This window comes from Scyliorhinus canicula, chromosome 20 (assembly GCF_902713615.1).
Source record: "Scyliorhinus canicula chromosome 20, sScyCan1.1, whole genome shotgun sequence".
Lineage (NCBI taxonomy): Eukaryota > Metazoa > Chordata > Chondrichthyes > Carcharhiniformes > Scyliorhinidae > Scyliorhinus > Scyliorhinus canicula.
The window spans coordinates 68,860,666-68,882,497 of record NC_052165.1 but is presented as its reverse complement, the minus strand read 5'-3'; the positions used below and the strand labels follow the sequence as shown (position 1 = coordinate 68,882,497).

General features: G+C 49.6%; 1 protein-coding gene across 1 annotated transcript in view; it reads right to left on the bottom strand.

Annotated features, from left to right (window-relative positions):
* The window catches only part of LOC119954733 (A disintegrin and metalloproteinase with thrombospondin motifs 20-like), a 469,933-nt gene that overhangs the window by 254,704 nt on the left and 193,397 nt on the right, over positions 1-21,832 (bottom strand). Inside the window, exons 10-11 of the mRNA XM_038780255.1 lie at positions 16,719-16,860; positions 6,384-6,488 (exon numbers count right to left, since the gene is read on the bottom strand). Coding sequence (XP_038636183.1) covers positions 6,384-6,488; positions 16,719-16,860 — 247 coding nt within the window. The remainder of the gene's footprint in view (positions 1-6,383; positions 6,489-16,718; positions 16,861-21,832) is intronic.

Here is a 21,832-nt window from a genome sequence, read left to right as displayed (position 1 = left end):
CCAGGTCATTGCAGGCCCCTTGGGATATAGAAGGGTGGTACCCGGGCATCTGGGCACTTGGCACTGCCCAGTTGGCACCTTGGCACCACCACCCTGGCACTGCCAAGGTGCCAGGGTTGCACTGCCAGGCTGGAAGGAACACTGGCAGGTTTTGGGGCCCAAGGAGGGTGATGTCCATGAATGAAGGGCTGGTGGGGGTGTGTGGGGGGGGGAATGAAGGGTGGGGGTTGAAGGGCAGGCATGCATGCCTCCAGAATGTTGGAGGGGTGCAAGGTGCGGTCCCAGAAAGGGGGAAGCTAAAGGGGATGTGGGATGGCCTGAACATTGGGGCGCTCAGCGACCCCATGGTGGGGTGTCCACTTGGGGGGGGGGGGAGAATTTGGGTGCGGGGGGGTAATGCCCATCTGTGCAGGGGGTGCCACTGCCCGTGTGTGTGGGACCCTGAAACTCACTCAGAGGTTGGGACACCCTTTCAAAATGGCGGCCCAATCTCTGAGAAGTCGATCTGGCCAGCGCGCACAACACCTCAGCGCTGAAAATATTTCCAAGTGTGGCCTTGCCCAGAGAGGAACTCACCAGGGCCCAAAATAAATGACTAAATGCTGTTCAATAGCAGCCAGGAGCTCGCCAATGCGTCCGTCAAGGAGTTCGCGGGAAACCTAACTCGCCACGGCACTTTGAACTTGTCCCGTTTAATCGCGACTGTTATATTTAGAACTGAAGCACATTATCTGGGGAAGTTTCAAGTGCTTAGTGATTAGGACATTCAGTCATTCATTTGGACCAGTTAAACTCATTTCGAGCAATTAGTTGCGTATATTAACATGTGTAGTTTTTGGAACAGAGGTATGCATTGCAAAATTATATCATGATTACTTATTATTGCACACTCGACAAAACCTCCCCTAATACAGAATAATGGGCCAGCCTTCTTGTATCTTAAGATAAAAACTGAATACTTAAGATATCCACTGAGTGGGATAAATGGACATGTCATTATGGTGTCTCTTAGGTATGTAAATTGAAGAAATCTATGCATTCCATTCATATAAATGCCAACAATAAAATCCAAGTCCTTGCACATGCATCACCAAAATCTGTAAACAGTGTTAGCTGATTATGATTAGTAGAACTATTTATAATAAATTAGATCAATCTCAACTACCCTCAACAATGTGAAATTTATAACACTGCTTCAGATTGACCAAGGTTTTGAATACAAATATCTGAATTAGGAACAGGAGTAGGTCACCCACCCCATCGAATCTGCTCCACCATTCAATCAAATCATGGCCGATCTGATTGCAACTTCAACCCCACATTCCTGGCTCCCCCCGATAACCTTTCACCTGCTTGTTAATTAAGAATCTACCTAGCTCTGCCTTACAAATATTCAAAGACTCTGCTTCCACTGTCTTTTGAGGAAGAGAGCTCCTAGGCTCATGATCCTCAAAATGTTAGCTTTTCTCTCCCTGACCTGCTGAGATTTTTCAGCATTTTCTCTTTCCACATCTACCCTGTGAAGCCCTCTCAGGATGTCATATGTTTCAATCAAGTCATCCTCTTACTTTTCTAAACTCCAGCCCATCAACCCGCCAATCCCAGACATTAATCCAGTAAATCTCTGAACTGCTTCCAATGCATTTCCATCTTTCTTTACATAGGAGACCAATACTGTACCAGATATACCAATGCCCCATTGTGCACCAAGTGAAGTTTAACCTTCCTACATTTATATTCAATTCCACTCGCAATAAACAATAACATTCGATTAGCTTTCCTAATTACTTGCTGTACCTGTTTACTAGCCTTTAGTGATCGCCGAGCTCTATGACGATGCTTATTTCAATTGGTTGCCCTCAAAGTGTTGGACATTAAACCAGGGTTGAAGGGTTGTGGCAGATAATTGTCTTTCTTCTTGTCCGTGTAAAAATACTTTACCCCCATTTTAAACAAAAAAGCTTTTTGTAAAAGACCAGCGACCCGCCCAATGAGAATCTGGAACTTATTACTGATTGAATTACCTGAAGATTAGCAACCTTCTGAAAAGAATAAAGTAGCCAGGTATTATCTGCAAACTAAGGAACAATGTATATCAAAGGTGCACACCTTGACAAACAATAAAATAGAGGTAAATAAAGCAGTGTTAACTGAACCGAACTACACTGCACTGAGATGAGCCAGCAACAAACACACTATTCATTCTGCGTATCATATCTCAAAGGGGAAAAGATAAGAGAGACATCAACCCATCAACAGTTTGAAAAGTTAACATAATTTTAGTCTATGAGGAGAGCTGTTTGTGTCTCTATCCTTTTGAAGGCCACTCCACAGAAATGTTTTACTTAGTGGTTTATGTTTATTTTCCAGACATCACCATGCTTGCTGACATGCTTTCCTGGTGGTCACAAACCGGCAGCAGAAGAAAGCCTGCCCCTACTTTTTCTCACTGTTACAACTGAAGCTGTTGCAACCCATCTGAGCTTTGAGAGTTCCAGCAAATCTGTCCCATTTTGTTGGCTTCAGTGGCATTTGGACTTTGCAGGTTATCAGGAGCTGTTGTTTCAGAACATTTCAAACAATCCCCCCTCGCGTTCAGCCAATAAGACAGCAGTGCAGGTTATATTTTAATTCTCTGCCACATGGTAAGAAACGTAAAAGAAACCTGCAGTGCTGCTTGCTAGACAATGATGCTTTACTTTTACTTTCCACCAACTTTTGCCATTTCTCTTCAATGTACTGACTGCCTGTTAGGACCTTGATCTCTGTGAGCTCCTCCAACACTTTACCCTCTGAGAATTCTGCTTGCTTCCATCTCCGTTTTCCTGAACCCAACAATTCACTAACATAGTTTCAGCTGTCCAGGCCCTAAACTCTGCAATTCCCTCAATAAAATACCAGGCTGGATTCCCCGGTCCCTCAGTCACGTGTTTCTCAGTAGCTTGCCGCTCACTGGCAGCGGGATTCTCTATTCCCGCTGCTTGTCAATGGGATTTCCCATTGAAGCCAGACAACTCACGCGTGGGGGTGCGCTGCCAGTGGGAACAGGGATTCCCAATGGCCAGAGCATCAATGCTTCACAGCTCCAGGGTCCCAGGTTCGATTCCCGGCTGGGTCACTGTCTGTGTGGAGTCTGCACGTCCTCCCCGTGTGCGTGGGTTTCCTCCGGGTGCTCCGGTTTCCTCCCACAGTCCAAAGATGTGCGGGGTTAGGTGGATTGGCCATGCTAAATTGCCCGTAGTGTAAGGTTAATGGGGGGATTGTTGGGTTACGGGTATACGGGTTACGTGGGTTTAAGTGGGGTGATCATTGTTCGGCACAACATCGAGGGCCGAAGGGCCTGTTCTGTGCTGTACTGTTCTATGTTCTATGTTCTAAATGTCCAATGATTCCCCAACCCACAAACTTTCCCTCTGTGTCTATTTATACTCTTTTGGAGGTTGAGCCAATGATTGTCACCTATCTTTAACAATGCAATTGGATTAACAATGTAACGGCTAAGGCATGAGATTGCTGATACATTGACAAACTTCGCATGAGAGCTCACGCAGTGAGTGCTGACACAGAACTCCACCACAAGAAGATCGCAGCCAAGTTTTCAACTTGCGCCCATAAACATTTCCAATGGAGACCACTTGCAAATCCAAACTGCGAGCTACAGATCGGGTAGTCCAATTGTAGCACCCCAGCAGAGTTGCAGGTCAGATCAACTAACTCACCCCAACCCAGTCAGAATATTTCAGCTATTCAGTGCCTGAAGCCAATCATTTATCAGAGATGACCAGTCCAGAAAGGATCCCATCATTTACTGTGATTTGTGATCATGTGAAAAACGCAACAAGGTGATAAATGTTTATGTTCGATCTCCGCAATGTTCCAGAGCCAAATGTGATTTGAATATTCAGTACTGAACTGCTGATATCACTAATTGGCATCGGAAATCAGCAATGTTGCTGATCTGCATTGATATGGCCACCATTGGGAGCAGCCTTCTTTCCAATTCTTTTCACCCAAACATGGCCAGTCTTGAGAGACTGAAGAGATTCACAGGTGAAATGCTTCTTCTAAACAGACATTTGCAGAGACATTAAAGCTGCCCTAACCAAAAAAAGTGTTCCTATAGCTGACATTTAGTGACGACTCTGATAAAGAAACTCCCTTTAATTGTGTATGCATTTTATTTATTTTGTACCCTAACTTTGTCAGAAATTCCGTTAGACATTTAGAGATCCACTATTGGAACTTGATACTTAATTTTAGGTTTTAAAAATACTTGTAAATTTTCCTCAGGCCCATCAGTTGCATCAATTATTTTGTTTGGTGATTGCAATTAACGAACAGGGTTTTGAAGTTTAGTGCAACATCTGTATATCCTTTAATGGTTTGGGCGGTTGCCCAGAATGTGCAGTTCGTCACCAGAGTACCTTTCTCTGCCACTGTCAGCATGCATGATAAATAGTCAGCACTGTTACTGTCAGATACACAGCAGCACTGTGACTGTCGGACAGGCATGGGAACAAAGGAACACAGGACATAGGGACAGGACTTGGGAGCAGGAGTATGGGCCATTCAACCCTTCCAGCCTGCTCCACAATTCAATAAGATAGTGGTTGATTTGGTTGTGTGCTCTAATCCACTTTGCCCTCTGTCCTCCATGACCCTCAATTCCCTTGTCTATGAAAAAATCTGCTCAATATATATTCAATGATTCAGCCTCCACTGCTTTGTGAGGACGAGAATTCGACAGGCTAACAACCCTCAGGGAACAAAATCCTCATCTGAAAAAGGAGACCTTTTATTGTTAAAATGTGTCCCCTGGTTCCCCAAAAGTGGAAACGTCCTCCCAGTATCAACGCTATCCCCTTGGGATCTTACATTTTTCAATAAGATCCCTCTCATTCTTCTGAACTCCAATGGGTATTGGCTCATCCTTTCCTCATAAGGTAAACCCCTCATCCCAGGAATGAATCGGTGGACCTATTCTGAGTTGCTTCTAATGCAATTATATCCTTCTCTCAAACAAGAGAGCTAAAACTATACTGATGTGGACTCACAAGCCCTGCCTAGTTGCAACAGCCCTACTTTTGTCTCCCATTCTCCTCGCAATAAACAACAAGGTTCTATTTGCCTTCATTATCTTTTGCCACACTTGCATATTAATTTTTTGTACCAACACACCCAGATCGTAAAGTACCTCAGAGTTCTGCAATCACAGCTAGACATACAGTTGTCTGTGGGTCTATATGATAGGCAGCAGCATTGGGAGTGTAGGTCCCACAGATGGCAACACTGTCACTGTCGGCCATGTTAGACAGATAGCACAGTCAATGGAGGCCCTGAAGGACAGACAGAAAGCACTGTCATTGGTGCAGACAAAAACAACACCAAGTGGTAACGTGCTGTTGTTCCAGACAAATTATCTTTGCAGGAGGTCTTGTGATAGTGTCCCTGCCTATGAGCCAAGAGCTCTGAGCTTGAGCCCCACCCCGGGACAATGGCCAAGGAGGGTGGGTTCTTGGTCAAACAGGATGACGAGCTGTCTCCTTCTAGCGAGGCTAGCAGCACCGACTGCCTCTGCCACCACTTCCCAGGCGCTGTTCAGGCTTGAGTCTGTGGCCCACCCTGGGGAAGTGGGTGTTCCCCCTCTCCTCTGGCATCGAGCAGTGGGCCCACATCAGACTCCCAAATTTGGGGGTGGAGGGGTGGGGGCAGGGGGAGCTATCTTCGTGGCTGCAGTGAGTGTCTGGTGAGTGGAGCGCTTAAAAACAGCTCCAGCCATCAGGCTTTTTAGCGCTAATTCCGGTCCCAGTGGTTACACCATCCGCTGGGCCGGGATGTGCTTCCAATTGTTGCCGGCAGAGTGCTGGCCCATTTGTATGTCCTGAATCGCGGAACGAATAGCACCCCCAATGAAAATGCAAATCGCACATTATTCAGTCCCAGCGGGAAGACAGTCTCCCAAACGGAGGATCCAACCCACTAATCTTTGCAAAAATAATAGATTTTGTCAACACAAATTGTCCCCTTACTTGGCCAGTCAAAAAGCATTTGCATACCTTAAAAACACATTGTTTTAATAAATATAGTGCACTATGATCATATTCATCATGTACAACAGAGATAAATTCAACCATTCTGTGACAGGTGCTGCTGATGGAGGGACTTCAGTCTCTCACTCTCAGCTACATCTTAAGACTCCAAATGTCCGCCTCCACCAATTTGCACCAGCGGCCTATCCAAATGAACAGGGATGTAAAGTCCTGCCTCAGTCTATCAGCAGCTCACAGACTTCAGTCTCTCTCAAACCCAAGTGTCAAGATTTTAAAACACTTCAATTCTTCTGGGCAGACATCCCGTCCCTTCAGGCAAATTCTGCAGCTTACCATTCCATGGCCACAGTCAGTCCCATCAGCCAGCGGCATGTGCTGTGTTCGGCAGCCTCTGTGTACCCCTTCCACACTCGTGCACCACAGGCGTTTACATTGTTTCTGTGTGAAGAATGAGTTGATTTGTAATGTGGTAACTCTCCATTTTGTTTTATAACGCAACGATATATCGCCATCTTTATTTTTCAGTTCATTAAAAACAAACATGGATGCACTCTCGTTACCAGGTACAAGGATGGGAGCGAACAGGAGTTTAAGGGCTTTTCAACTGTGTTTTCTTTTCAAAGTTTTACTTAGCTGTGACATATGGAGCTGGTCAGGTGACAAGAAAATTGATGCTCATTTTTAAAACGTCATCAGACCTCCCATGACAAGTTTCATATCACTCTTGTACTTCATCCCGGCATTAAACATTTACAGCACTTTGAATTTTCAGACCAAAGGTTGCCAGTCTGAAACTTTATCATGGCTTCCATCTCCACAGAGGCTGCCTGACCTGATGAGTATTAATGGCATTTTCTGCGTCTATTTCAGATTTCCAGGATTCACGTTCTGTACTTGAATTTTAATTTGGCTCGACCTGTATCATCTGCTTTTCTTTCAAATGCTTGAGGAAAACCATTTCGAAACAAGAATTTGGGCAATTAGTTCAAGTAACAAGCAGCACTGCCAGGGTACGGCAATAATGTCTGTAGAGTGCCGGAATTGGGACAGGATGTGGCCAGTGGATCCCGGGAGAGGCCCCGACGGTCGTCATGCCTTGCGAGATCCTCTCGTGAGGCGTTGCAAATTCTCACAATGGGCAGGACCCTGACTTGAAGAGTTAAGTGAGTTTAAAAGCTCACTTAACTCTGCCGATGCCTTGGGCATGTCCGAAGCTTAGGGAATTCTGGCCGGGATTTGCCGATGTCATGTCCACGGTTTTAAAGACAAGGGTGGCACCGAGTCCAGAGGTGCTGATTTTTGGAGTGTCGGAAGACCTGGGAGTCGAGGGGGCGTTAGAGAGGCTGATGTTTTGGCCTTAGTCTCCTTGGTAGCCCGGAGACAGATCTTGTTGGCGTGGAGGGACTCGGAGCCCCCAAAATGGGTTAACGACATGGCCGGGTTTCTCAGGCTTGAGAAAATCAAGTTCACCCTCTAAGCGGATCAACGTTAGGGTTCATCCGGAGATGGCAGCTGTTTATCGACTTCTTCTGGGAAAATTAAGCTGTTAGCAGATTCAATAGGGAGGGGGTTGGGAACGAGTGGGGGGCGGGGGGGGGGGGGGGGGGGGGGGGGGTAAGGGGAGATAGTTTAGTTTAGGCAGGATCTGCAAGAGGAGGAGAAGGGACTGGGGATATGTGGGTATAAGCCATGTTGGCTGTGCATAGTTGTTGGTTGGAGGGGGGGGGGTAGTTATTTACTGAGTTATGTTTACATTTGTATTTAATGTTATAAAATCATAAATGCCTTAATATAATGTTTTACAAAAAAAAACTCTGCCAACGCCAGATTGAACTGGCTCTCAGGAACTATTGACAAGACCCCAGCTGGGTGCTGTTTCGCGCTGGCCCCCAGAAACAGGGGTCAGGCAGAATGGCATGTGTGGCGGTCTCCCAGATGGTCTGAGCACTTGGGTGGCTGATATCTAGGCATGGTGGTACCCTGCCACTGCTGATGCCACCTGTGCACATGCCATGTGCACATACCTGGCAGTGCCATCTGGGTGCCAGTCTGGCACTACCAGGGTGCCCATGTGGCAATGCCAGGCTGACAGTGGCAAGATGCCCAAGTGGCATTTTACCCACACCGGGGATCGGACCCTGCCCATGTGAAGTGGGGTGTCAGGGGCTCAAGGACTCCCCAATAGGCGAGTTGGGGCATTGGGGGGGTTCTGGGTGTTGTGTTTGGTCAAGAGATCAGGGTGGTATTTTTCCTCCTGCGGCTGAGTGAGGCCTTGGCCAGAAAATAACGAGTGGCGTTAGATCGTGGGGTCGTTCCCGACGCTACAGGCGCCCGGAACAACTCCTCTAATACCACCCAAAATGGTTAGATCGCGCCCAGTATCTTCAGGAGCTGACAAAATAAGCAAAGAACTTACACTTATTAAGCATCTTAAAGAACCTGACAGCATCACAATGTGCTTCACAGTCAATGAAGCATGCCTAAGATGTAATTACTGTTCTAATGTTTGGACTGTGGGAGGAAACCCACGCAGATATGGGGAGAAAGTGCAGGAATTGAACCTGGGACCCTGGAGTTATTAGGCAGCAGTGCTAACCACTGCGCCACCGTGCCACCCCTTAATAATCCTGACCCCACTGCTGTATTTACCCATGTCCAGGAAACACGGAGCACAGCAGTTAAAATCAGAAAGTTGTTCAAATAGAGACACACAGCTTCCTTCAAAGATTTCAACGGCAGACCTAACTCCTGAGAGCTGATTGGTCACCTGTCCCTAAATTGACACGCTCCATTAAAACTGGAAGTTGGTGAGTTTCAAGGTGGGTTAGATTTGAACTTTATCCTGACCTGATTCAAACCCAGTCCGCTTTGAGAGTTAGAATTGTTCCCATTGACACCGAGCCTTAATTTTGAAATTCCCTCCTTAATCCTCTTGCTGCTCTAATTCCTTTACGATGCTCCTTAAATTGACCACATTGGTCAATCCCTTGGCCATTTCCCCTATATCCCCTTCTTTAGCTTTGTGTCAGGGCACTATCCAAGGTTTAGCACAGTGGGCTAAACAGCTGGCTTGTAATGCAGAAGAAGGCCAGCAGCGCGAGTTCAATTCCCTTACCGGCCTCCCAGAACAGGCGCCGGAAAGTGGCGACCAGGGGCTTTTCCACAGTAACTTCATTGAAGCCTACTTGTGTCAACAAGTGATTATTATATCAATCTGAAAGGGGCTTCAGTTAAATTTATTCCACTATTGATGATAACCTACCATGAATAGAATGGATTAACACTCTTACCAATGTTTCGTGCCAGGTTCTGAAAATACCACTTCAAACAAACCCTAATTTTTAGTTTAATTTATGATATCGCCCACCGGAGGTGACTTTAATTGCCACAAACACCATCAGAATCCACAACAAAATCACTAACATGTGGGATGTGTGGCTGGAGCAACTTAATTACAGTAGACACCATTAATCCCATCATTTTAATAAGCAGGGATCCTGTATCTCACAGCACCTCTGCATGTGCTAGCAGACAGCAGCTGGATCCAAAACCTCTCCAGATAGAAATCTGCCAGCAGACGGCAGCTGGATCCAAAACCCCTCCAGAAAGAAATCTGAGCACACACTTTTTATAATAGTTCACAAACTTGCCAGAATTTTTTTTTTTTTTTAAATTGAGCTGTTGGTTCCATAAAGAAACATCTGCAAAAGTGTGGTTCACAGTGACCTCAACTAGATCAGATTTCAGTTTTTGATTTGGTCGAATGCATTGAAGCTGGTGTCTGTGATTTGGGCCTTGGTCCATATTTGTTCTTTCCAAGCCTTGTGCTGAAGCCAATTGTTTAGCACCCATGATACAAAAAGAAGCACTTGCAAAATGACTTAATTACTCCTGCGGGAAAACCATTCATTGGACAGCAGAGGAAAATAGTTTTCCTGACTAAGGAGCAGGGAAAGCCTGAATCTATGATAGCTCTTTGACTCATTTTCACTGTCGAAATGTTACCAAAGGTAACAATGGCCTTGATAGTTACTGCAGTGTTGTTTTAGAGCGGGAGGAGCTTTGGATGCAAGTATGGGTTTCACCCAATGCCGGGGATTTTAACTCCAAGGCTGGCTTGGATTTGTGTTTTTCAGAGTCCCCGTCCAACACCCAGTTCGATGAACATATTTGGCTGCCTGTTGAGTGGGTGAGGCTACAGCTCATAGATCAGTTTAAATGGCAGGGGTAGGGGTGCAGTAGAGATTGCTGGGGAGGGGGAGGTGGGGGGGATGTGGAGTACAGTGAGAGGGGTCAGTGATCGTGGGGAGCCGGGTAAGATGACGGATCATGGTGGGGAAAGATGGGGGTTGCTAATCGCAGGGATCAGGGATGATCGCGTGGGAGATTGAGAGGATAGGCTGGATGGATTGAAAAGGGGCTATTTTGCAGGATTAGCTTGTTGCACATTTTTGATATACACTCTTGTGTACATTCCAGCCCACAAGCAATGCTGTAAAGGCCCCTACCTTAGATCATAGAATTTACTTTGCAGAAGGAGGCCATTTAGCCCATCGAGTCTGCACCGGCTCTTGGAAAGAGCACACTGATTAAGCCCATGAATCCACCCTCTCCCCGTAACCCAGTAAACACCACCTAATCTTTTGGACACTAAGGGGCAATTTAGCAGAGCCAATCCACCTAACCTGCACGTCTTTGGACTGTGGGAGGAAACCAGAGCACCCGGAGGAAACCCACGCAGTAAGGGGGAGAAAGTGCAAACTCCACACAGTCACCGAGGCAAGAATTGCACCTGGGACCCTGGAGCTGTGAGGCAATCAGAAAGTTGTTAAAATAGAGGCACACAGCTTCCTTCAAAGATTTCAATGGCAGACCTACCTCCTGAGAGCTGATTGGTCACCTGTCCCTAAATTGACACCACTCCATTAAAACTGGAAGTTGGTGAGTTTCAGGGTGGGTTGGATTTGAACTTTATCCTGACCTGACTCAAACCCAGTCCGCTTTGAGAGTTATAATTGTTCCCATTGACACCAAGCTCTAATTTTGAAATTCCCTCCTTAATCCTCTTGCTGCTCTATCTCTTTTGCGATGATCCTTAAATCTACCTCGTTGGTCAACCCCTTGGCCACTTCCCTTCTTTAGCTTTGTGTCAATCAGTCTGATTACGGCGTTATACAAATGCAAGTTGTTGTCCCTCATTATAGCTGCTGTTTCTTCCAATACTATGGAGAGGTCAGTAAGGTCGTGCTGAATTTGTACACCTAATCTGTGCAGATAGCTCAAGGCCTTATCGCCGACAGGCAAAGCAATAAAGAACAAACTTTATTTATCTCGCACCTCTCACAAGCCCAAAGTGCTTTACAACTAACGGAAGCACTTTTGATGTGCAGTCACTTTGGTAATAAAGGAAATATGGTGGCTGAATTTGTGCACAGCAGGATCCCACAAACAGCAATGAAATAATAGCCAAGTAAGCTGCATGAAGTGTTGGTTGGAGGATAATCCACGGTCAGGATACAAAGAGGGCTCACCTGCTCTTCATTCAATAATGCTATGGAAATTTTCTTCCTTATGCTAACCTGAAGGAGCAGGCAGGGTGTCGGTTTTAGCCTCATTCTAAAAGCATCGTCTCCACCAGTGTAGAATTGTCACAATACTGCACTGAACACGCCAGCCAAGGTTTGTTGCTCAGCTTCCAGACTGGATGATGAGCCCACAACCCCTTCGAGGGGATGTTATAGAATCATAGGATTTACAGTGCAGTAGGAGGCTATTCGGCCCATTGTGTCTGCCCTGGCCCTTGGAAACAGCACCCTACTAAGCCCCATGCCTCCACCCTATCCCAATAATCCAGGAACCACAACTATTTTGGATACTAAGGGCAAATTAGCATGGCCAATCCAGCTAAGGTGCACATCTTTGGACTGTGGGAGGAAACCGGAGCACCTAGAGGAAACTCACTCAAACATGGGGAGAATGTGCAGATTCCGCACAGACAGTGATCCAAGCTGGCAATCAAACTTGGGACCCTGGAGCTGTGAAGCAACTGTGCTAACCACTGTGCTACTGTGCTGCCCACATGTGTCACCACTGAGCCAATTGAAACAAGCGCTCTTAAATTGCTGATGAAGTAGCTTGTCCTCTGCATCAGTTACTCCCCAAGACTGCTCTGGCATAGTTGCTTCACAGCTCCAGGGCCCCAGGTTCAATTCCAGGCTTGGGTCACTGTCTGTGTGGAGTCTGCATATTCTCCCTGTGTCTGCGTTTCCTCCCACAAATCCTGAAAGACGGGCTGTTAGGTGAATTGGGCATTTTGAATTCTCCCTCTGTGTACCCAAACAGGCACCTGGGGCATTTTCACAGTAACTTCATTGCAGCCTACTTTTGACAAGAAAGATTATTATTATTATTGTAAGAAGAAACTGGAGCGTAAGAGAAAGGGGTGGAGTTTGCAAATAGTTCATTTATTACAGATGTAAGAACTATTCATTCTTATCCTATTAAGACTGCTTGAATCAGTCGTTGTTAAACAAGTTACTGACCTAGACAGTCTGCAGTACTGAATGTGGCTGATGTGAGTGTGCTAATGTAATACTAATTGTTGAATGCAATGCAATCCTTGCAGGCCTGAGGTACTGCAAGAGTCAAACAATCCAGATCATGAAGGAAGCGGCAGGAACTAATCCACCTACAGTCCTCATGAGAAATGTCTGTGTGGAGTTTGTATGTTCTCCCCAGTGTCTGTGTGGGTTTCCTCCGGGAGTTCTGGTTTCCTCCCAGTCCAAAGACTTACAGGTTAGGTACATTGGCCATGCTAAATTGCCCCTAGTGTCCAAAGGTGTGAAGGTTAGCTGGGGCGACAGGTATAGGGCAGGAGAGTGGGCCTAGAGAATCTTGGAGAATCCTGTGCTCTTTAGGAGGGTCAGTGCAGACTAGATGGGCCAAATGGCCTCCTGCTGCATTGTAGGAATTCTATGAATCTAATTTGTGCAACAGGCATCTTGCCCACTGGTTGGCGAGCTGCTGGGAACCCTGTTTCTTCTCTCCGGGAGACCGAACACAATTATCATGTAAACTGGAGAATGTTAAATCTCCCACTTGATGAAACCCCCACCTTCCAGAGCTGCCAACTAATCAGAGTCTGTCAGCTCTCCAGTACTGGCAGTGCCAATGATTGTTGGCCACTGCTTGTTATACACGGAGGCCTGTTGGATGCATCCCTAGATAGAGATGAGTGGAGGCAGGATGCAAATGGCTGGTGAGGTGGGAGGGGGAGAATTGTGAGGGAGTTCGGAAGCAAGGGCAGGGAGGTATTTTTCAGCAAATCCCCCCCTTCCCAATGCCTGGTCCCTTTTATTGGCACAGCGGCCTGTGAATAAGATACCCATGGGTGCACCTCAGACAAACTAACAACGTTTGCCGGTGACCTGCCCACTAGAGAGTCCTCTGCTTGCTGCTGGTTGAATACAAATGGTAGAGGGGTGAGGCTCCTAAGAAGCTAATTAGAGGCCTCAATTGAACTCCCGGCAAAAAATCAATTTTCCAGCCTGTTGCTTGATGGCAAGAGTTGGGAAGGCAGTTGGGTCCCTGTCCTGCACCCTTTCACCCAATCAAATGGTCTCCCGTGCCCCTGAACGCACCTAGGGGAGAGTGAAGGATGAGCATTAAATTGCATCCCTGGTGGCCGAAGGCAATGATTCACACCAGTAAACAATGGTCCTTGTCAGCTAATCTCAGCTGGGGCAACAACGAGGACTACAGTTGGCGTCAGGCGCTGCAGAGCGGTAGCAAATGGAAGGAGTCAGGTGGAGAGTAGGAGAAATGAGCAAGGAACCCTGGTCCAGAAAACAAAACACAATCTTTGTCGAGTGAACGTATTTATATTATATATAGCTGCAAGGTCAGGTCAGGCCAGAGCCTGACTGCAATGCTGTGTGAGATTGGATTGCCTGTTGAGCTTTTCAAGGTTGGTATTTTTAAGCAATGCCAATCAGGTTTATGTGATAGGTTCTTCGATCAAGGGCACGATTCACCGGACATTTGCTGGTGATGGGATTCTCTAGTCCTCCCGGCAGCACACCCCCGCCCTTTGGTTTCCTGATGGTCTGGTCTGGTTTCAATGGGAAATACCATTGACAGGCGGGAGTGGAGAATCCTGTCACCAGCGAACGGCATGGCCAAATTCTCTGTCCTCATTAGCAGCAATAATGAGGCGGACTAGCAGCGGAGAATCCCAGCAAAGAGTTTTTCTTTAAATTGGAGGGATAGGCATCTGCTCAGGAAGAGTGAGGACATCAGGTCGGGGAAGTGAAGAGAAAATTAGATGAAACAAAGGTAATAAAGATGCAGTAGGTGAGATGGCACGCATTCCACTTCCATTACTATGGGAGGTGGCCACGTGATCTAGGGTATCAGTCATCCCTGAAACTACTGAGATCAATGGGTGTAATGGCGGAATCAAGTTTAACCTTGAGATTTATAATTGCATTCATTCAATTGCCTGCAGTTCTTTAAATCTTTTCTGGTAGCAACTGAACATGCATAACTTGGCCAAACAGAGTAGCCCTAGGGATCCTGCATGTGTGGCACAATACAACTGTTCCTACTGGAAATAATATTAATATATTATTATTATTATTATTAGGGGCAGCAGGGTAGCATGGTGGTTAGCATAAATGCTTCACAGCTCCAGGGTCCCAGGTTCGATTCCCGGCTGGGTCACTGTCTGTGTGGAGTCTGCACGTCCTCCCCCTGTGTGCGTGGGTTTCCTCCGGGTGCTCCGGTTTCCTCCCACAGTCCAAAGATGTGCGGGTTAGGTGGATTGGCCATGCTAAATTGCCCGTAGTGTCCTAATAAAAGTAAGGTTAAGGGGGGGGGTTGTTGGGTTACGGGTATAGGGTGGATACGTGGGTTTGAGTGGGGTGATCATGGCTCGGCACAACATTGAGGGCCGAAGGGCCTGTTCTGTGCTGTACTGTTCTATGTTCTATGTTCTATATAACAAAATGTCAAAGGTGCCACACAGGTAAATCCCACTCACATTATGCCACCTCTCACCAGCATGGTGATGAGATTTAAACATAGAAAGTAGTAGGAGGAGGCCATTCGGCCCTTCGAGCCCGCTCTATCATTCATTATGATCATTGCTGATCATCAAGTTCAATACCCTGATCCTGCCTTCCACCTCGTATCCCAAGAGCTCTATCTAATTCCTTCTTGAAATCACACTACGTTTTGGCCTCAACTACTTTGTGGTCGTGAATTCCACAGATTCACCACTCTCTCACCATGCAGGTGAGAGGTGGCATAATGTGAGTGGGATTTTCTCCTCCCCTCAGTCACAAAAGGTTTACCCCTTATTCTCGAACTATGACTCCCCACCACCGGGAACATTCTTTCTGAATCTACCCTGTCTAATCCTAAATTTCAATGATACCCCCTCTCACTCTTCTAAACTCCAATGAATATAATCTGAACCGTCTTAATCTCTCCTCCTATGGCAATTCTGCATCCCAGAATCAGCCTGGTAAACCTTTGCTGCACTCCATCTACAACAAGACCATACTTCCTCAGATAAGGACACCAAAACTACACACAGTACTCCAGATGTAGCCTTACCAATGTCCTGTATATTTGCAGTAAAACATCACTATTCCTATAGTCAAATCCTCGCTGGAGTTGGGACGTCTTGTTGAAGTTGCACAAGACTTTGGTAAGACCACACATGGAATACTGTGTTCAGTTCTGGTCACCCTATTATAGGAAGGATATTGTTAAACTAGAAAGAGTGCAGAAGAGATTTATGAGGATGCTACCAGGACTTGATGGTCTGAGTTATAAGGAGAGGCTGGATAGGCTGGGACATTTTTTCCCTGGAGCGTAGGAGGCTTAGGGGTGATCTTATAGAGGTCTATAAAAATAATGAGGAGCATCGATAAGGTAGATAGTCGACATATTTTCCCAAAGGCAGAGGAGTCTAGAACTAGAAGGCATAGGTTAAAGGTGAGAGGGGAGAGATACAAAAGAGACCGGAGGGGAAATTGTTTCACACAGAGGGTGGTGAGCATCTGGAACAGGTTGCCAGAGGCAGTGGTAGAGGCGGGTATACTTTTTCCTTTAAAAAGCAGTTAGTTACAGGGCAGGGTGGGTATAGAAGGATATGGGCCAAATGCAGGCAAGTGGGATTAGCTTAGTGATAGATCTAGGTGGCATGGACAAGCTGGGCCAAAGGACCTGTTTCCATGCTGTAAACATCGATAACTTTATGACTATGAAGGCCAACATACCATTTGCCTTCTTTACTGCTTGCTGTACCTGTGCGCTTACTTTCAGCGACTGATGCACAAAGACACCAAGGTCTCATTGAGTAGCCACCTCATTCAATTTACACCCATTCAAGCAATAATCTGCCTCCCTATTTTTGCTACTGAAGTGGATAACCTCACATTTATCCACATTATATTTCATCTGCCATGCATATGCCCACTCACTCAGCCTGTCCAAATTGCGCTGCAGCATCTCTACATCCTCTTCACAGCTCACACCACCTCCCAGCTTTGGATCATGCGAAAATGTATCCATTTCCCTCCTCCCCAACCTTCATCCAGTTTTATCCAGTGCATAAAACAGTCACACTTTCTCTAGGCGTAAGGTTATGAAATAACTCACCATGTAGGGGCAGACTTGTGATCCAGTGCCAAACATTAGTTCACATTGCTTGTTTGCATCATAAATTTGACCGGGTAACTGGGCTGGAAGGTCATAGTTCCTTGTTACTGGCTCATCAAGCAGGCATTCCCCATATCCAGTGCTAGAAATATACAGGAAAAGTCTGTCAGCTTTTATAGTCAAATGTCATTCCTATTTATCATATCTCTGGGTGCGATGGGGGTGTCAGGGGAAAGAGAAACATATTGGATAAGCAATGCACACCATATCCTGGGTTTTCTTCCCAATGTAGTCCATTTTCTTCAAGTACATCCCCTGGGATGACTGGAGGACAGAAATGCCTCAACACTTAATGATACACTAAATCATGTGCTGCCCAGATTGGGGAGTCCAATTTAAAATTCTAATTGCTAGCTGATCCGTGCTAAGCCTGCATGCTAAATGTCAGAAAACGACGGCTCCTCTGAATTTAAAAGCACCTAGTAACCCGTGCCAACATCTGTCGCAGAATAACCTGCTGTGCAAGCTATTGCAATCATTAAAATTCTACTTTTAACAGCTTTCATTCAAATAAAAGACAAAACCAAATAGGATGATATCTAGGATGGTAGCCACTGCAAAGCATCAGATTTAAAAAAAAATATTTTGGGCGCGATTCTCCGGACTCACGACGGTTCGGAGAATAGCGGGCGTCGGAAATTTTTACGGCGACGCTGTTCCGACGCCCTCCCGCTATTCTCCGAACCCCGCAAAATGTCGGAGTCGCGTTTCCCGACAAACGCCTCCTTCCCGCCCCTGACACGACCAGAATCGCCACTGATAGCCCCCCCCGCTATTCACCGGCCCGGATGGGCCGAAGTCCCGACGTCATGGCGCCCTGTTTGGACGTCGTGAAACACACCTGCTTTTTAAATTCGTCAACCAGTCGGCCTGGCTGACGACTGCTTGGAGGAGGTCAGGGCACCACTCTGCGCACCGCTCAGCGCACCGTTCAGCGCACCGCTCGAGTCTGGCCACAACGGGGAAGGCATCCCTGGGAACGGGAGGGGGTCCAGAGCGGGGGCAGTGGGGGGGAGACGGGGGAGGCAGTGGGGGAGACGGGGGAGGCAGTGGGGGAGACGGGGGGGGCAGTGGGGGAGACGGGGGAGGCAGTGGGGGAGACGGAGGGGGCAGTGGGGGCGACGGAGGGGGCAGTGGGGGCGACGGAGGGGGCAGTGGGGGAGACGGAAGGGGCAGTGGGGGGGAGACGGAGGGGGCAGTGGGGGGGAGACGGAGGGGGCAGTGGGGGAGACGGAGGGGGCAGTGGGGGGGAGACGGAGGGGGCAGTGGGGGGAGACGGGGGAGGCAGTGGGGGAGACGGGGAGGCAGTGGGGGAGACGGAGGGGGCAGTGGGGGGGAGACGGAGGGGGCAGTGGGGGGGAGACGGAGGGGGCAGTGGGGGAGACGGAGGGGGCAGTGGGGGGGAGACGGAGGGGGCAGTGGGGGGAGACGGGGGAGGCAGTGGGGGAGACGGGGGAGGCAGTGGGGGAGGGCGGGGGAGGCAGTGGGGGGCGACGGAGGGGGGGGGGGTTAGGTAGAGAGTGAGCCGTCCAACCCCGTAACAAAATGTCTGCCAGCATGCCATGGTGTGCCGGTGACGAGGACACGGCCGCTGGTTCCCCTGTGGCTTCCGGCCACAGGCCACTGACGCACCCGTGAGGAGGCCATAGTTTACTGGCCGTTGGATGCAGAAAGTGACCAGGGGTTAGGCTGACCGCGTGTCAGCAGCGCGACCAGGCCACCGGGACACACTGGTATCCCATGGCTGGCGGCTGCCGAGGTGTCGACTAACGTCCGTCTAACATGTCCCGTTTCTCTGCCTCCTACCACCCTTCTGTAGGTTTGCACGATGCATGGGAACAGAATGGCTATGTTCTGCGCAGTGGTTGGGGCAGCTCTACTGGATTTGGAGATGCAGCAGCATCCACACCCACAACCCGCAGTGGCTGCAGGGCCAGCTGCAGCAGCAGAGGGAAGGGCCGAGGAGTTGCCAGTCGTCGAGCAGCATGGGGGGGGGGGGGGGAGGAGGAGGAGGAGGAGGAGGAAGAGGAAGAGGAGAGAGTGAGGGTGCAGCCACGGCGTCAGAGGCGACGACCAAAGCCGAGGGTGTACCGTGTCCGGGTCTCTTTCCTAACAATGCCGGACATCACCTGCAGGAGAAGACTCCGGCTGAGTAGGCAGATGGTGATACATATCTGCGAACTCCTGTCGCACCTCGCCCCACGTGGAACGGGGGGAGGACACGCGATCCCGGTAGCCATCAAGGTGACGGTCGCTCTGAACTTCTATGCTACCGGCTCCTTCCAGTCTCCGAGCGGGGACGTCTCTGGGATCTCCCAGTCATCGGTGCACAGGTGCATCCGGGATGTGACCGATGCCCTCTATGCCATCGCCGATCGCTACATCACCTTTCCCGAGGACCAAGCAAGTCAAGACTCACGAGCCCGTGGATTTGCCAGTGTGGCCGGGATACCGAGGGTTCAGGGGTCAATCGACTGTGTTCACGTCCCCATGCGCCCGCCTGCTGTGGACAAGGAAGTGTTCACAAACAGGAGGGGGACATACTCCATTAATGTCCAGGTGGTATGCGACCCCCACATGAGGTTCATGAACGTCTGTGCAAGGTTCCCAGGGAGTGTGCATGACTCCTACATACTAGCGCAGTCGTTCATCCCTGCGATGTTTGAGGGACGTCCCCCCCGGCTGAGGGGCTGGTTGCTAGGTGACAGGGATTATCCGCTGAGGTCTTGGCTGATGACACCTATACGGAGGCCTCAGACCAATGCGGAAACACGATACAACGAGGCCCATGCAGCAACCAGGGGTGTGGTGGAGCGCTGCCTTGGCCTCCTGAAGATGAGATTCAGGTGCCTGGACCGCTCCGGAGGGGCCCTGCAGTACCAGGCCGACAGGGTCGCTCGCATTGTAGTGGTCTGCTGTGCGCTGCACAACATGACGATGCAGAGGGGAGATGACCTGTTGCAGGAGGCGGAGGGAGAAGCTAGTGGCAGTGGTGCCAGCACAGAGGAGGAGGAGGAGGAGGAGGACGCTGGCGGAGTGGCGGGCGCAGCACGCAGACACGACCCAGGTGCTGGTGATGTCCAGGAGGCGGCACGACGGACCCGGCAAGGACGGCGGGCACGCGACGCCCTGGTGGCAGCACGGTTCACGCATCGCATGTGACGTCCCCGATGAACACCAAACCACCACCTGCATCGCTAGTCATGCAGAGGGTCACCACACAACTGCCACCACCACAACCCCCCCCCCCCCCCCCCCCCCCCCCCCTCAGTGTACACTGCTCCACTTCGACATGACGCTTATCACTGGGTACAGACGGAATGGCACAACATTGATGGCTGTGTCAGCGGGTGTGATCAGTGCCATGTGGAATGATGACAGCCCGCTCTGCGAAGAGCTGTGAGCTCAGAATCGTTAGAGAGAGTCTGACCCATGGCAATAGCTGAACCATCCACCTTGGTGGCCGCTGAGTTCGTCACTGACACTCCATCACGTGCCCGCGTGGGCTAGCTGTGGGAGGGGGGTAGGGGCAGGGACTGCACACCCGGCACCGAGGTTTCACCACCCGTCACCCCCAGCGACACTCGGTCACCATCACGATTCCTGTGGCTGTGGAACAATCACACGGTATTACAAGTAAGGTGGAACAGTGCGTTTAATATTAACAATTATTTACAGGTGCCCTAGCCCCTACAACTAAACTGTGCCCTTCACCCGTGCCAACTTACTCAGTGTCTATCTTAGTTGCCTTACGGGCCCTACCACTACGTCTAAGTGAATCCCCAGATGATACAGCAGGAGTGGAGGAGGATTGCTGCGAATCGCCCCCCTCGACTCGTTTCTCCTTGGCTATGCGTTTCCTGGGGCGACCCGGCCTTGATGGGCCAGGCTGCTCTGCGGGCGTCTCGGGTGACATTGTGCCACCCTGCTCTGCCTGCTGCCCACCCGATGCACCAGGGATGGGACGGGGGGAGGCCGAGAATTCCGGGACGTCCCGTGATGGAGTTAATGGGACGGACCCCGAAACCTCCTCCTCCCTCGGGGAGCCCGGTGGCCCCCGGGCCTCACTTTGGGACAGAGGTGCGAGCGGGGAGGTTCTCCGTCGCACCACCGACACCTGGCGCTGCCAGTCCTGGAGGCCTGCAACGGTATCCACCAGGATCCGAAGGTTTGCAGAGACGGAGTCCAGGGAGTTAGACATTCCCGCCAGGGACTGTGCGATCTCAACCTGTGTGTGCACGACGCCATCCAGCACATGTGTCAGGCGGTTGATGGTCTCCGCGACCGACTGCTGCGACTGTGCTATCGACTGCTGGGACTGTGCCATGGCCCGCAGGGCGCCGGCAATGTCGGTTTGGCTCTGGCACATTGCTGCCTGTGAGAGGGCAACCCTGTCCAGGGCCGAGGATGACGCGTGCACATTAACCCCAACGTCTTGCATAACCTGACCCATTGCCTCCACCGCGGATGCCACCCGTGCGGTGTCGGACTGGGTCTCTGCCATGAGCGGCACCACTCCCTGCTCTTGGACGCGGTTCGACTCCTCTAACAGCGTCTGCAGAGCCAGGAAGGCTGCCCTCCTCCCGCCATTGTTTCCCTGGGTTTCCTGAGGCATCGGCTGTGCGGGTGGGTTGAGAAACTCCAGGAACTCTGAAAACGTCTGGGAGCCAGCTGCATCCTGGGCCTGGTCTGGCCTCCGCGAGTCCGGGCCCTCTGTTGCTCCGACCTCCACCTGCTGTACCTGCTCAGCTGTGATGTGCCAACCAGACTGTGCCCCAGGAGACTCATCACTAAATAGGCCCGCCGGGGTGTGTGTCTCTGGGATGATGGATGTGGTGGGAGAAAGCAGTGCCGCAAACCCGACGCTCTCAATGCTTAGGGCCTCGTCCATGGTGTGGGGCTGCTCAGCGACAGGAGGGTTGTCCCTGGCCATTTCTGGTGGTGGTGGTGGACTTCGAACCCTCTGTGCGTCCTGGTCCGCAGATTGGGTTGGGGCGGATAGGGCTGCCCGCTGATCGGGCACCCTCTGTTGTGAGGCCCCGGGTGAGGTGGCG